The sequence below is a fragment of the Anneissia japonica genome, unplaced genomic scaffold, assembly GCF_011630105.1.
Source record: "Anneissia japonica isolate Jap-2015-1 unplaced genomic scaffold, ASM1163010v1 scaffold287992_len753583_cov170, whole genome shotgun sequence".
NCBI lineage: Eukaryota > Metazoa > Echinodermata > Crinoidea > Comatulida > Comatulidae > Anneissia > Anneissia japonica.
Window position 1 is genome coordinate 330,802 of NW_022723469.1, and position 12,147 is coordinate 342,948.

Consider the following 12,147-nt stretch of genomic DNA (forward strand, 5'->3'; position numbering starts at 1 on the left):
CTCCTTTTCTGCACATGCTTATCTAATGTTATAAGAAAACCTGCAATTGTTACGTGATGGCACGCTATGCCGCCCATAGTTGTAAGGTCACATACTGTACTACGTTGAGCGTACGCAATTGTTATTTTTCAATAAAGGTTATGGCTGAACAAGATCATTTTTTAAATTTCTGTACCTTTGGTTTTTGTATAATGGATGCGAGTTCCTTTTAATTAATTTCGTATTGTGAAGTTTTATTGTATTTTATATATTTTTACCGTCCCCAGTCAGGGGGTATTTGTTGAATAAATTGAATTGAATATTAAATTGAATTGAATTGAACCATGAGCATGTGTGTAGCCGGTCGCGAATTTGCGTAACGTATGATAGTTTGGTAAATCTTCCCCTATCGCAATCAAAAACTGATGAGGAAGGGGGATTTTTTTTCTCTAACTCCGCCCCCTCAAATTCTATATTAAAAAATATGTTTTTGTTGTACCAGTAAACATATTTGCAAGAAATCTTGAGCTTTCCAAGTTAAAAAAAAAAAACAAATCAGAATTTCCACAAAAGTGATGAGGTATGGGGGTTATAAATAATTTTTTTTTAAATTTTTTTTTATGGGGCCTAATCTGTGTGTGTATGACATAAATCTAAATATTGTTTGCGTTAAATTTTAAAGTTTGCCCCTTAAAATTTAGTTTACCAAAGAGGTGCATTTTTATAGATAATATAAATAGTCGTAAATGAACGTTTTTTTTTTCTTCGCTTTTTAAAACCAATCTGAATCTTTATTGTGTGATATTTAGACATCTCTAACGCCCGTATTCTTAAAACAAACTTTAGTCGAACTTCGAACTAGAACTTCATTTAGTGCTAGTTGCGTCTTTAACTTCAATTTGTATTCACAAACAATGTAGTCGAAGGTTTAACTACGACTAAATCAAGTCCTAGTTTTAGTTAAACTGAAGACGACTGGCAAGCCACGACTATCAAACTAACCAATGAAAAGGGCTAACTTTAATAGCAGACGAAATTTTAAAGATCCGGTACCGCGGATGAGTATAAAGCTGCCGTCTGTGGTTCAAAAACGTATTTCCTCCTAATTCATAATAGACCATCATTCCCTTAATTAATTTTCTATAATAATAACTATATTAGTTGTTAACATATTACAATAGAGAATTTGAATAGACACTGAAAGTTTGCTTTCTTTGGAGAACTATTATAGTTGAGCCCGAGTGAGGGCGGCGCCATCTTTGTTGTTGTTATTGTGAAGCTACGTGATCGCAACGCGAGGGGATTTCGTGCAAATCAGGAACTATCGCATGTGGCCAGCAAAACATGTTAATTTCTCCTTCTGGAAGCTAAACTTGATGTTTAACACACCGAAGATATATCAAACCTGCGTATACAATCGTTTTTATTCGTTTCACTTTATCGTGAGTTACAAAAAACACGTTTTTAGTGGGGTAATGTCGGCGATTTAGCCTGACCCTAGGCTGACTAAAAAAATCGGCCTGCGGAGGTATCATTTTAGTCGAGGTTTACGTCATTTAGTCGTAGTGCTAGTCGAATTTCGTTTTAAGAATACGAAGTGACGTAATTTTAAAGTTTTAGCTCGGGGTTACCGGGGTAAATAGGGCTACGATGAATAAGGTGAAAGAAAATTAAATTTTTGGCGAATTGAGCGGATACAATTGAATAAAATAATTTTAGATATAATATATAGTAAAGTTTAATTGAACAAAGGCCTAATTTAACAAAGGAGCCAGTGAGCACAATAGTCTTAAAGGCCTACTTTAGTTGCAGAATATGCAAGTATAATATATTCAAGGTCTTTATTCAGATTCAGATAAAAAATTACAAACGGACAGCCAAACGGCTATATAAAGTATTACAAAAATCGCCATACAATTAAAAATCACGAAAATATATGAAATTCACAACACAAACAATGAAAAAAAAAAACTGGGATAAGAAGAACAGCACCAGACAAAAAAAAAAAAAAACAAGTTAAAAAGATAAAAAATGTATTTCGGTCCCTTAAGGTTTGAATTATGGTTTCATTTTGGACCCATATGGGTTTTTCCAAGTTAATTCATGGGCCCATTGTGGGTTCTATCTGGATTTTTAAGGGGTTGAATCGGGGTTGAAATGTAAGGGGACCCTATAAATTTGCCCATATGGGAAACAGCTGCCTGTGCACCCTAAATCCATATGGGCCCCATAAAGTTGTCCCAAATTAATTTATGGGCCCTTTAACGAATATATTTGGGCCCCTTAGGTTTGCATTATTCTTTCATTTGGGACCCATATTGATTTTACCAAATTAATTCATGGGGTAATTATGGGCTATATCTGGGTTTCTTGAGGATTGAAATGTAAGGGACCACTATAAATTGGCCCATACGGGATGAGCTGCCTGTGCATCCAAAATCCGTAAGGGTCCCATAAAGTTCATGGCCCGTTAAAGGATATTTTGGGCCCCTTAGGTTTACATTTTGGTTTTATTTGGGTTTTTTATTATAATTTACGGGCCCATGCTGGGCTATGTCTGATTTTTTCAGGGCTGAAGAGGAATTGAAATGTAAGTGGCCCACTAAAATTTGTTGGGTACTGTATTGTGTTATTCACAACTGGTCCAAGTTCCAAATAGTCTTTAGCTGGTCCCGGCCCAGTTCCAACTTGTCTTCAGCTGCTGGTCCCAGTTCCATTTGGTCTTCAATCGGTCCCAGTTCTATCTGGTTTCAATTGGTCCCAGCTCCTTATTGTAAAATAACAATGTCTTTAATTGACTCCTGTAGACTTACAAAATACACTGAGTTTAAGATATACAAACCATAATTTCTTTAATTAAAAAACATCAGCTGTACTTTATGGGCTAGGGACTTGTATACCCCTTCGCATATCATTTGGCTTAAGTCTTTACTGTTACACTTACAATCCTGTTTATATCAGCATTTTTTTCGATAATAATAAGCCTATTATATTAAAGCATCACCAGAGTTTAAGAACCATATTCAATAATCGTTTGCGTCAAGTGTGCATATAAACCAACATTCTTTGTGTATTGAAGCAGCATCTCTCCATAACCATGCATTTTCTTCTCCGATGACAAGGTAAATGAAGAATCCTACTAAAATTTAATATAGTATGAATTCTGCAATTGAACAAATCAAGTTCGAAATATTGAATCACAATGGCTTGTTGGCATTAACTTATTTCGGAGTTCCACAATTGCTGAAAGATACAAAAAAAAATCTTTAAAACAGAGTTGAGCGAAATATGCATTTCATAGTCATTGGCATTTCAAAAATGCATTTCATAGTCCTTGGCATACAGGTAAAAAAAAAAACAGGGGCAGGGGAAAATTGTCTTCTGTCAATTAAAATATACAAAATGCTATTTTTCTTTAAATTGTCTTAATTAAGGTGATTTTGCTGTCTGTGTCTTTAGGCAAAGAATGAATTAGTAAATGTACAGTACATAAAACATTCCTACTGAAATATGAAATCTGTTATTTCCATTCAAAGTCAAAGATATTAAAATAAGAGTATGATATACATAATGTACTGTAGCTAAGATAATAGACTAACAGTTTTTAAAATTTTTATCAAAAGTGAATTATCAGTTCCAATACTGTTTCTTTTTTTTTTTTTTTTAGTTTTCAAACCAGCTTTAAATTATGTTGTGCAGACAGTACATTACGGTGTTACAGTGATATCCATTATAGGCCTATTGCATACACATTATATTTTATTAGTTATAACCTCCATCATGGTAGTAATACAGTACAGTGTGTCTATTTGTAGTATGATTCATAATTAGAACCTACAGTACAGGAGGCCCTTAAAATCCAAAGAAAACATTTTTTTCACCTGAAAGTCATGCCATTTTCTGTTTCCGAAACTGCCACAATAAGGCTTCAAACAAACACCACTTTACTGAGAGACCTGCTGAGACTGAGTGACCAACATCTTCTGAAAAAAGGCAAAAGTTATTAATATTAGTGATTAAGCCTAGGCCTACATACAGTAACTGTCGCCAAAATACTAAAGGTTTACCCCTCAACCAATTGTTTCATTATTTAGCATGGACATATAATGAGTGAGAACACGGTCTAATTTACAAATAGCTAAACTACGGGGCAAGGCTACAGTTGGGCAGTCCGACAAATTACTCCAATAATTACTCAATGATACAGAACTACCTAAATGATACCACAATTATTTTATATTACTATTATATATTATATCTTGTTATTATTATTATTATTAATTATTATTATTATTATTAATATTATTATTATTCTACTTTTATTTTTTTATTGTCATTATTATTAATATTGAAAAAATGTATTAATACTGTTATTGTTAATCCGCATTATTTAAAGCCTATTAATTAATTTTTTTATTAGAATCTTAATATACCTTTATTTCATTCATTTTCATTTCATTCTTTATTTCAGATATCATATCCATATACAATATAACAACATACAAAAAATAATAAATATATCCGTAACTTTTCACCAACAAGAATTTCTACTGACAGCGCTAATATATTAATTTACACCATCTCTGGTACATGCTGGATTTAGGAAGCACATTATTAATTGCTTCAAATAATACATTCGTGCTATCAGAAATTCTACGGAAAAAACTGTGTATCGAATTTCTCCAATATTCATAAAATGAAGGGATATATAAAGTGATGTATATTTTTATGAATACAGTAGAACCCCTCCTTTTGGACACCACCTATTCAGAGGTCAACCCTATTAAGTGGACACTTTTCCGTGGAACGAGGGGCGGTATATCTTTTAACTACAGCCAACTCCTAGTTAAGGGACCGGGGCACTTTCTAAGTGTGCCAAATGGGCAAACAACCCCTCTTAAGGGTTTTTCTTTCATTGTACCACAACATCTACAACACTCTAACACACTGCACGTGTTACTTCGTAAACCAATTTTGACCCTTAACAATTTGGATTTCTTTTTCTTTGTTTTTTGTGTATTTCATATAGGATTCTAATCAATATTAAAACATATTACAGTACTCTATTCATGCTATATCCATCTAATAGAAAGCTCTAATGTGAGTGTTGTTATTTGTAAATAAACCAGTCTTTGTTTACCATTTCAGTACATTTCACATACACGTTGTATAGAATTAAGGATGATTATATGATGTCATTGTTTTAGTTTATAAAAGAGGGATATGTTAGCCATGGTACATTCCTGACTTATTTGTCATCTAAGTTTCTGGTACCATTTAAGAAAACAGGTTGCTGTCCTTAGTTGACCTTTACGCTGAATAGTAATATACATAGAGTAAGGTTTATAAATGAAATATACAAGACTACATACAAATTAAGTATTGCGGTTTAAATACAAATACGGTAGTAGAGACGCTACACATACATAATTAATCACCTTATACTATTTCAAACCATATGAAATTATTTGATCATTTATAGAAAGCTCAATAAAAAAAAAAAGAATATTAGGTCATTAACATTGCATAATGAAAGGATATTAGAAACATATTTAACTATTGTTGTTTTAATTACATTTCTGCTGATTTCATAATATAGATGAATTGTATTTGCATTGCAAATTATTGCTATAAGTTCTTACTCTACTCCAATTGATTCTTATGTCAATAAAAATAAAATTATAAAGAATGTATGTCATCGTTACATGAATACATGCCAAAAACCCTATTAAGGGGAAGATTTTAATGTTTTTGGTTAGTGTCCCCAGAATAGAGGTACCCCTATTCAAGGGACACACCTATTAAGGGTTCTACTGTATACAGTAAAACAAAATCATATACACGAATATTAGGGATTTATTTAGATTCAAATTGGCTACATCCAATGTTTGTTTTTGATATTACCATACCGCCTTCAAATTCACAACAGGAAAGTTTAAAAGTTAACTGTAGGCCTACACTGTTATTATTAGGCTGGCTACCCCAGCGAGGATTTTTTCAAGGGCCATTCCATTCCACAGTATTTATTATTGTACGTAACTTTTGGTAATTTCTCAATCTAAATGTCTAAGTTTCATGGATAACATTAAAAATAAATCCAGCACTGTGGAATTAAACAGGTGCATGTTTACTTCTGGTAAACATTTTTTTTGTAAACTTTTTATTTTAGATTGGCAACATCCGAAATCAACTATTCATTTCACACCGGGAACGCCAAACTATTTTCAACCTATCGTCACGCATAAGTATGTTAAATGCATTTGAATTAAATCCGCATGAATTGAAAATGAATAAAATATTAAATTTTGTATGCATGATTAATTTTTTTTTTTGAGAATGTTAAACGATTAAATATTTCTGAAATTATTGAAAGAAATGAAATATGTTATGATGGATGTAACACATTTATAATAATGTTTGGCATTATTTTGCCGAATAAAATTAGATATAAATCTAATTAGCCTAAGGCTAAGTTAGAAATGATTAGTATAATAAAAGTTACGTCTAGGCCTAGGCCTATATGAATAAAGAAATAATTGATGTCCAAAATTATTACGCAAATAACGTTAGAAACAGATAAAAGGAATAAATCAATACCTACAGATGGCGATTCGTCGGACCTTTTCTTAGCTTCTTGGTCAACAAAATGAACTCCCCCTACGGCCTAGGCCAGCAGGCTGTATGCTCAGCTAGTTCTGTAGTACTAGAGGGTCTAGGCCTCTTTACCCTCTTTGTTCCTACAAAATACACTAAATACTAGGTTATTACTGTTATACCAGGGAGATACACTGGTATAGTAAACCACATTAACTGAATCAATAATTGAAACAAAACTCTTACCCATTGATACTGCTGAAATACTTCCAAGTCTATGTTTAAACAGCCTATCATCAAGAGCTGTAACTGCACCAATTAACTGATACAAATTCAAAAACCAGCATTCTAGGTCTTGAAGTGACCATGGTCAATCCGATTTAAGTAATTCGAGCTGAGTAGCCTGGACCATGGCTGAATGTTAGCAACAAAGATTGTATGCATGCACAGCACATTTTGGTGAACTGTGTCCTGTTGTTGAATTGCTTGAGATTGAATTACTTTTTTAAGAAAATGATTAAGTAAAAGAATTTGTGCTTGTATTCCTATTTCTCTCCTTTAGCCTCATAGGCCTCAATGAGCTAAAAACATCTGAAAAAATATATCCCAAATGTTTCATTCCTTATAGTACCCATAGGCCTATGTGATAACCCTATACTTTGCCCACATATAGGCTGACACAAACAGCTGTGGCGTAGGCCTATCTGGGTGTGGGGAGTAGGGGTTTCCAAGAGCATACGTCCCCCTCCACGGTTCAAACCTAAAAATCACGGTAAAGTAATTAAAAATCAGCTTATTTCGCGAGTGAGCGCCCCTTAAATGATCATCGAGCCCTTCCATTTCACCTTCGAGCCCCTTATACTTTGCCCACATATAGACTGACACAAACAACTGTGGCGTAGGCCTATCCGGATGCGGGGGTAGGGGTTTCCGAGAGCATACGTCCCCTCCCCCGGTTCATCCCTAAAAATCGCGCCCCTTAAATGATTATCGCGCCCTTCCATTTCACCTTCGAGCCCCTTATCAGCACCCCCATTCAAGACTTGTAGAAATGCCACTGGACACAGAATAACCCATGGTTCACCCATTTTTTTTTTCTCTTGTGGGCCTCAAATGGGATTACCTATAGGCCTCCATAGGCCTATTAAAAAAATATATTTTCCACTGCTTTTGCCTATTTTATTCATATATGATTTCTAATTTGCACACAGGGGCTGACCCCCAAAGAGCCCTTATGAATGTTCCCATTTCTTGCCCTCAAGGGCCCCAAATGTGTTAAACTATCTGGGCCTGCCCATTTTGAAAAAATATATATATATCTCAAAATGTTTGGCCCTGATATTGACCATATATTATAACTCCTTACTTTGCCACATGGGCTGACCCATGAATGGCCCAAATGGGTTCATCCATTTTTTTTCTTGTGGGCCCCTAATATGATTACCTATATAATAGGCTTGCCCATATTTAAAAAATATATTTCCCACCTGCCCATATTTATCCCATATATGATCTCCCATAATCTGTCCACAAGGGCTGACCCACAAAGAGCCCTTATGAATGTTCCCATTGCTTGCCCTCAAGGGCCCCAAACATGCTAAATCATATGGGCCTGCCACATTTTGAAAATATGTATCCCTAATGTTGTGGCCCTTACAGTGCCAATATGTGATTGCCCATCCTTCATCCACATTGGCTGTCGCAAAAACAGCCCTTATGGGTCTGCCCAGATTTTTTCTTTTGTGGGCCCAAGTGCGCTTACCCATATGGGCATGCCCACACTTTTTAAATAACGTTCCCATATGTGTTTGCCCACCTAGTACCCATTAGTGACTGCCCATACTTTTCCCACATGGGCTGACCCATAAACTTTGTAAATGGGTATGCCCATATTTTCCCCTTGTGGGCTCCAAATGTGCAAATGTACTAGGGATTGCCCTATTCTTTCCCTCATGGGTGCCAAATGCCCTGACCCACATGTTACCTATATTGGTTTCTCGATCTATTACCCTTACGGGACCCTTAGAATTAAATTCCATATGGTGTAGCCCATACAGGCCCCAAAAGGGTTAAGTGTGGTATGGGCCTGCACACATGGCCCGGATATTTCACATAAGGGCCCCATAAACTTTGCTACCTGGGGACCTTTTGAGATCTTCAACTTAAAAAGCTACATATAACCGGGGTGATGAATTATATGGATTATAATTATTATTAAAATCACAACATTAGCCTGTTACCAGTATTCCGATTTGTTTTATAATTGTCGTGAACTGCATAAATATTTCAAAGTAGGGCCTAACATGCAACTTGTTTATTTTGTTTTGTATATGTTATTTCTTATGTTAGGCATGAATAAAAGGAACAATTAAAAAAAATGTTATACGACTAATTGTGAATGTGTATTGGTCGAATAAATATACGAAATGAATGAATGCATGAAATTTCGGGGACTTCGCCTCCTGGACCACTTTCGAGGCATTTTAAGCGACGTTCGACCACGCCCGCTTTGTTCTCGTCGGGGTGACTTTCCCCCTCGTCGGGGACATCGGCTCGCCGTCGGGGACCGCAGACCACCCCCCTCCCCCACTCCACTCCCGTCGAGCAAATCCTGGCGCCACACCTAGACGTTTATCTTTTCCCCCATAACCTGCGCCCATGGGTGCGTGAGAGTACACCATTTCAGCCCCATCATGGCGAAAATGTTGAGAATATGGACCTCTGGGTGCCCGGAAATAGCACTCTCATGTACCTTTAAAATCTCACCAATCATTCATAGGGGATGCGATCGCACCCTCTGCTCCACCCCCCCCCCCGCATCCGACCCTGATGGCATTACTCAAAGTGCACATTAAATACTGATGTTAATTAACAATGCTTGTAAGACTATGAAAAAAAAATCAATTTACATGTGATGGAGAAGATATAATTTTTTAACTTGTTTAAAACATACTGACAAAAGATGAGGATTTGAATTAAAGAGGAAGAGCATTCCATAATATAATAGGGTGGCACATGAACGCTTGTTAGATGATCTAAGCAGGGGAGGAGTAGATTTATATTGGAGGGAATTAGAGATGTAGTTTGGAGCAAGACCATTGAGAATGCAGAAAATGCAGAATAAAATATTTTTGACATTGTTTACCTGTCTCTGCTTTGACATAAGCAATACATAAAATGCTAATTTAGAAAATTGTATTACTGAAGGTGACAGAATATCCAAGTTTTATGAGGTTAGAATTGTATATATGAATTTAAAAATGTCCAAGCATAATAGGAATTTTAGCATAATTAATATGAATTAGAAATATTGCTTTGATCCTGTACCTGTAGGCCCTAATTAAAAGGCACCCACTGAACGACAAATTTACAACATTAAAATGGGAAAAAATACAACTAACGCGAAGAAATTCAACAGAAATGCAACCTATTCTTTGTTGCTTGTTTTATTTAGTATTTTATACTTCACATGAATATTAATTTAAATTAAGATAGCAAACATAGAAAACCAACAAAAGTTAACTGATTCCTCCAGATTTCAGCTAATGCAACTTATTTCTAAATAATTTACAACAATATACCTGCAATACAACATTGCCGAAAACATCACCAGGATGAAAATACAAACAATAACTACCACTATTACTAGGTAACCGGGTACAGATGATGTGTTGTTAATGCCTTCAAAGAGAAAACACAATAATAGCTATTAAACACTTACACTTTTGTTAAAGCACTGGATCAAGTGTTTATTATTACACTTCATTTTAATTAAACGTATAGTTTCCTTTGACCTACTCTCAGTAGTAGACTTTTAAATTAGTTTAGTTTTTGTAAATTATGATCACAATCTTCCTATGATTAACATTATCTTACTCGTCACCAACATTACCGTAAGGACAATAACTATGACCATCATCATGATCATCATTGTTATCATCATCACGACAATAAAGTTTAAGATTTGGGTTTACAGGAAAAATGGCTGTAGTAAGTTTTTGTAAAAATATTTTCTCACCTATTAGAGTAATACATGAGGATAGAGACAACCAAATAATAATTATTATCAGAGTAATAGCAATGGAAATTTTAAGCTATAAAAAAGGCAAACTTACCAATGACATTAACAACGAACATACATTTGCCTTCATTACCAGCCATATCATAGGCATTACAAGTGACATTAGTTGAACCAACATAAAATGATGAGCCAGAGGACGGACTACAAGACGCTGACAGACCAGAATCTACGTTGTCACCGACTACTGGGCCCGTCCATGTAAGTGTAGCTTGGTTTGATTCTGTAGTTTCATCAACATTAGCAGGACACACTAAAGTAGGACTCTTATGATCTTCTAAAATTTCGGATGATAAGAAAAATGGATGTAATAAATTATATGAAAAAAAAATATATATTCTCATAAAAACACATTCTTACCCAAAATAGTAATATATTAAGACAACTAAATAATAATAATGTTATAATAACAATTATTATTATAAGTCAATGGTGACGTCATCACTTTCATGTGCACAAAATTTTCATATTCCCGACTGATCACCAATAAGTATTTAGAATAGTTGCGTATCCTACACTAGTGGAAATGTTATACGAAGGTTAGATTAGTGCATGGAAACATTCTGAGGGCCTACAATCAGTGGCGGCTCAAGAATTTATGGGGTGGTGGGCTAAGATGTCCGACTTGGGGAGCTAAGTATTTATGTATGTAACTATAGCCGAAGGCCCGAGCTGGGGGGTGGGTATGGGAGGGAGATGTCTCCTCCTCCCAAAACGAAATTTGTTTAAAAAAAATAGGACTTCTAGACTAGTACATGGCCGGAAATGGCTGGGATGGGAAAATTAGGCCTATTTTTTTTTCGACTGCCCGACGAGCTTTGGCCGATGGGGGCGGGGGGAAGGGTTGACTAGACCGATGGGGGCGTCAACCCCTGCCCCCCCCCCCGCTGGCGCCGCCACTTCCTACAAGGCCTGAAGGACTTCTTTAATGCATTAATTTAACCAGGTTAGAAATATAAATGTTTTCAAGCATCTATGAGAATGTATAGTAATCACATTTTGGTCTGTGTAGGCTGAAAATAAAATTATTTCATCTAGGCTCACAAATGAACCTAGGCTAGGCTAGACCAGGGTCTACTGCCAACATCTAAATTTGTTCCCGTAATCTTTGAAATAGGTCTAAATAGGACTCAAATATTTCTATTAAATGTTTTATGAATGTTATCTTTTTCAATGACCACTTGTTAACAAACGACGATTGGGCGGGTATCTGCCCGGCCTCTCTTTCCGCAGGCGCGCGTCTTAATGCTGGGTTAAAAACAATAGTCTAGAATTCATTTTCTTACGCACAAGAACCTAAAAAAGATCAAGCAAACCGTTGTACGGTTGGGGATAGGAAAATAACATTTTGAGTTGCAGTTCGACATAGTGCCAAAAACATTTTGCGTCTCGTGTGCAAAAAAGCTCAAAGCTGGTGATTTTACCAAGCAGGGACGTAGCCAGGATTTTGAAAGGGGTGGGGGGGGGGAGCCGTTATGCGAATTACGTATGACCCC

At 35.7% G+C, this 12,147-nt stretch overlaps 1 protein-coding gene across 1 annotated transcript in view; it reads right to left on the minus strand.

The window, feature by feature from the left end:
* LOC117112225 (hyalin-like) overlaps positions 1-12,147 on the minus strand; it is a 26,787-nt gene that overhangs the window by 7,150 nt on the left and 7,490 nt on the right. Inside the window, exons 4-5 of the mRNA XM_033255302.1 lie at positions 10,689-10,928; positions 10,155-10,254 (exon numbers count right to left, since the gene is read on the minus strand). Coding sequence (XP_033111193.1) covers positions 10,155-10,254; positions 10,689-10,928 — 340 coding nt within the window. The remainder of the gene's footprint in view (positions 1-10,154; positions 10,255-10,688; positions 10,929-12,147) is intronic.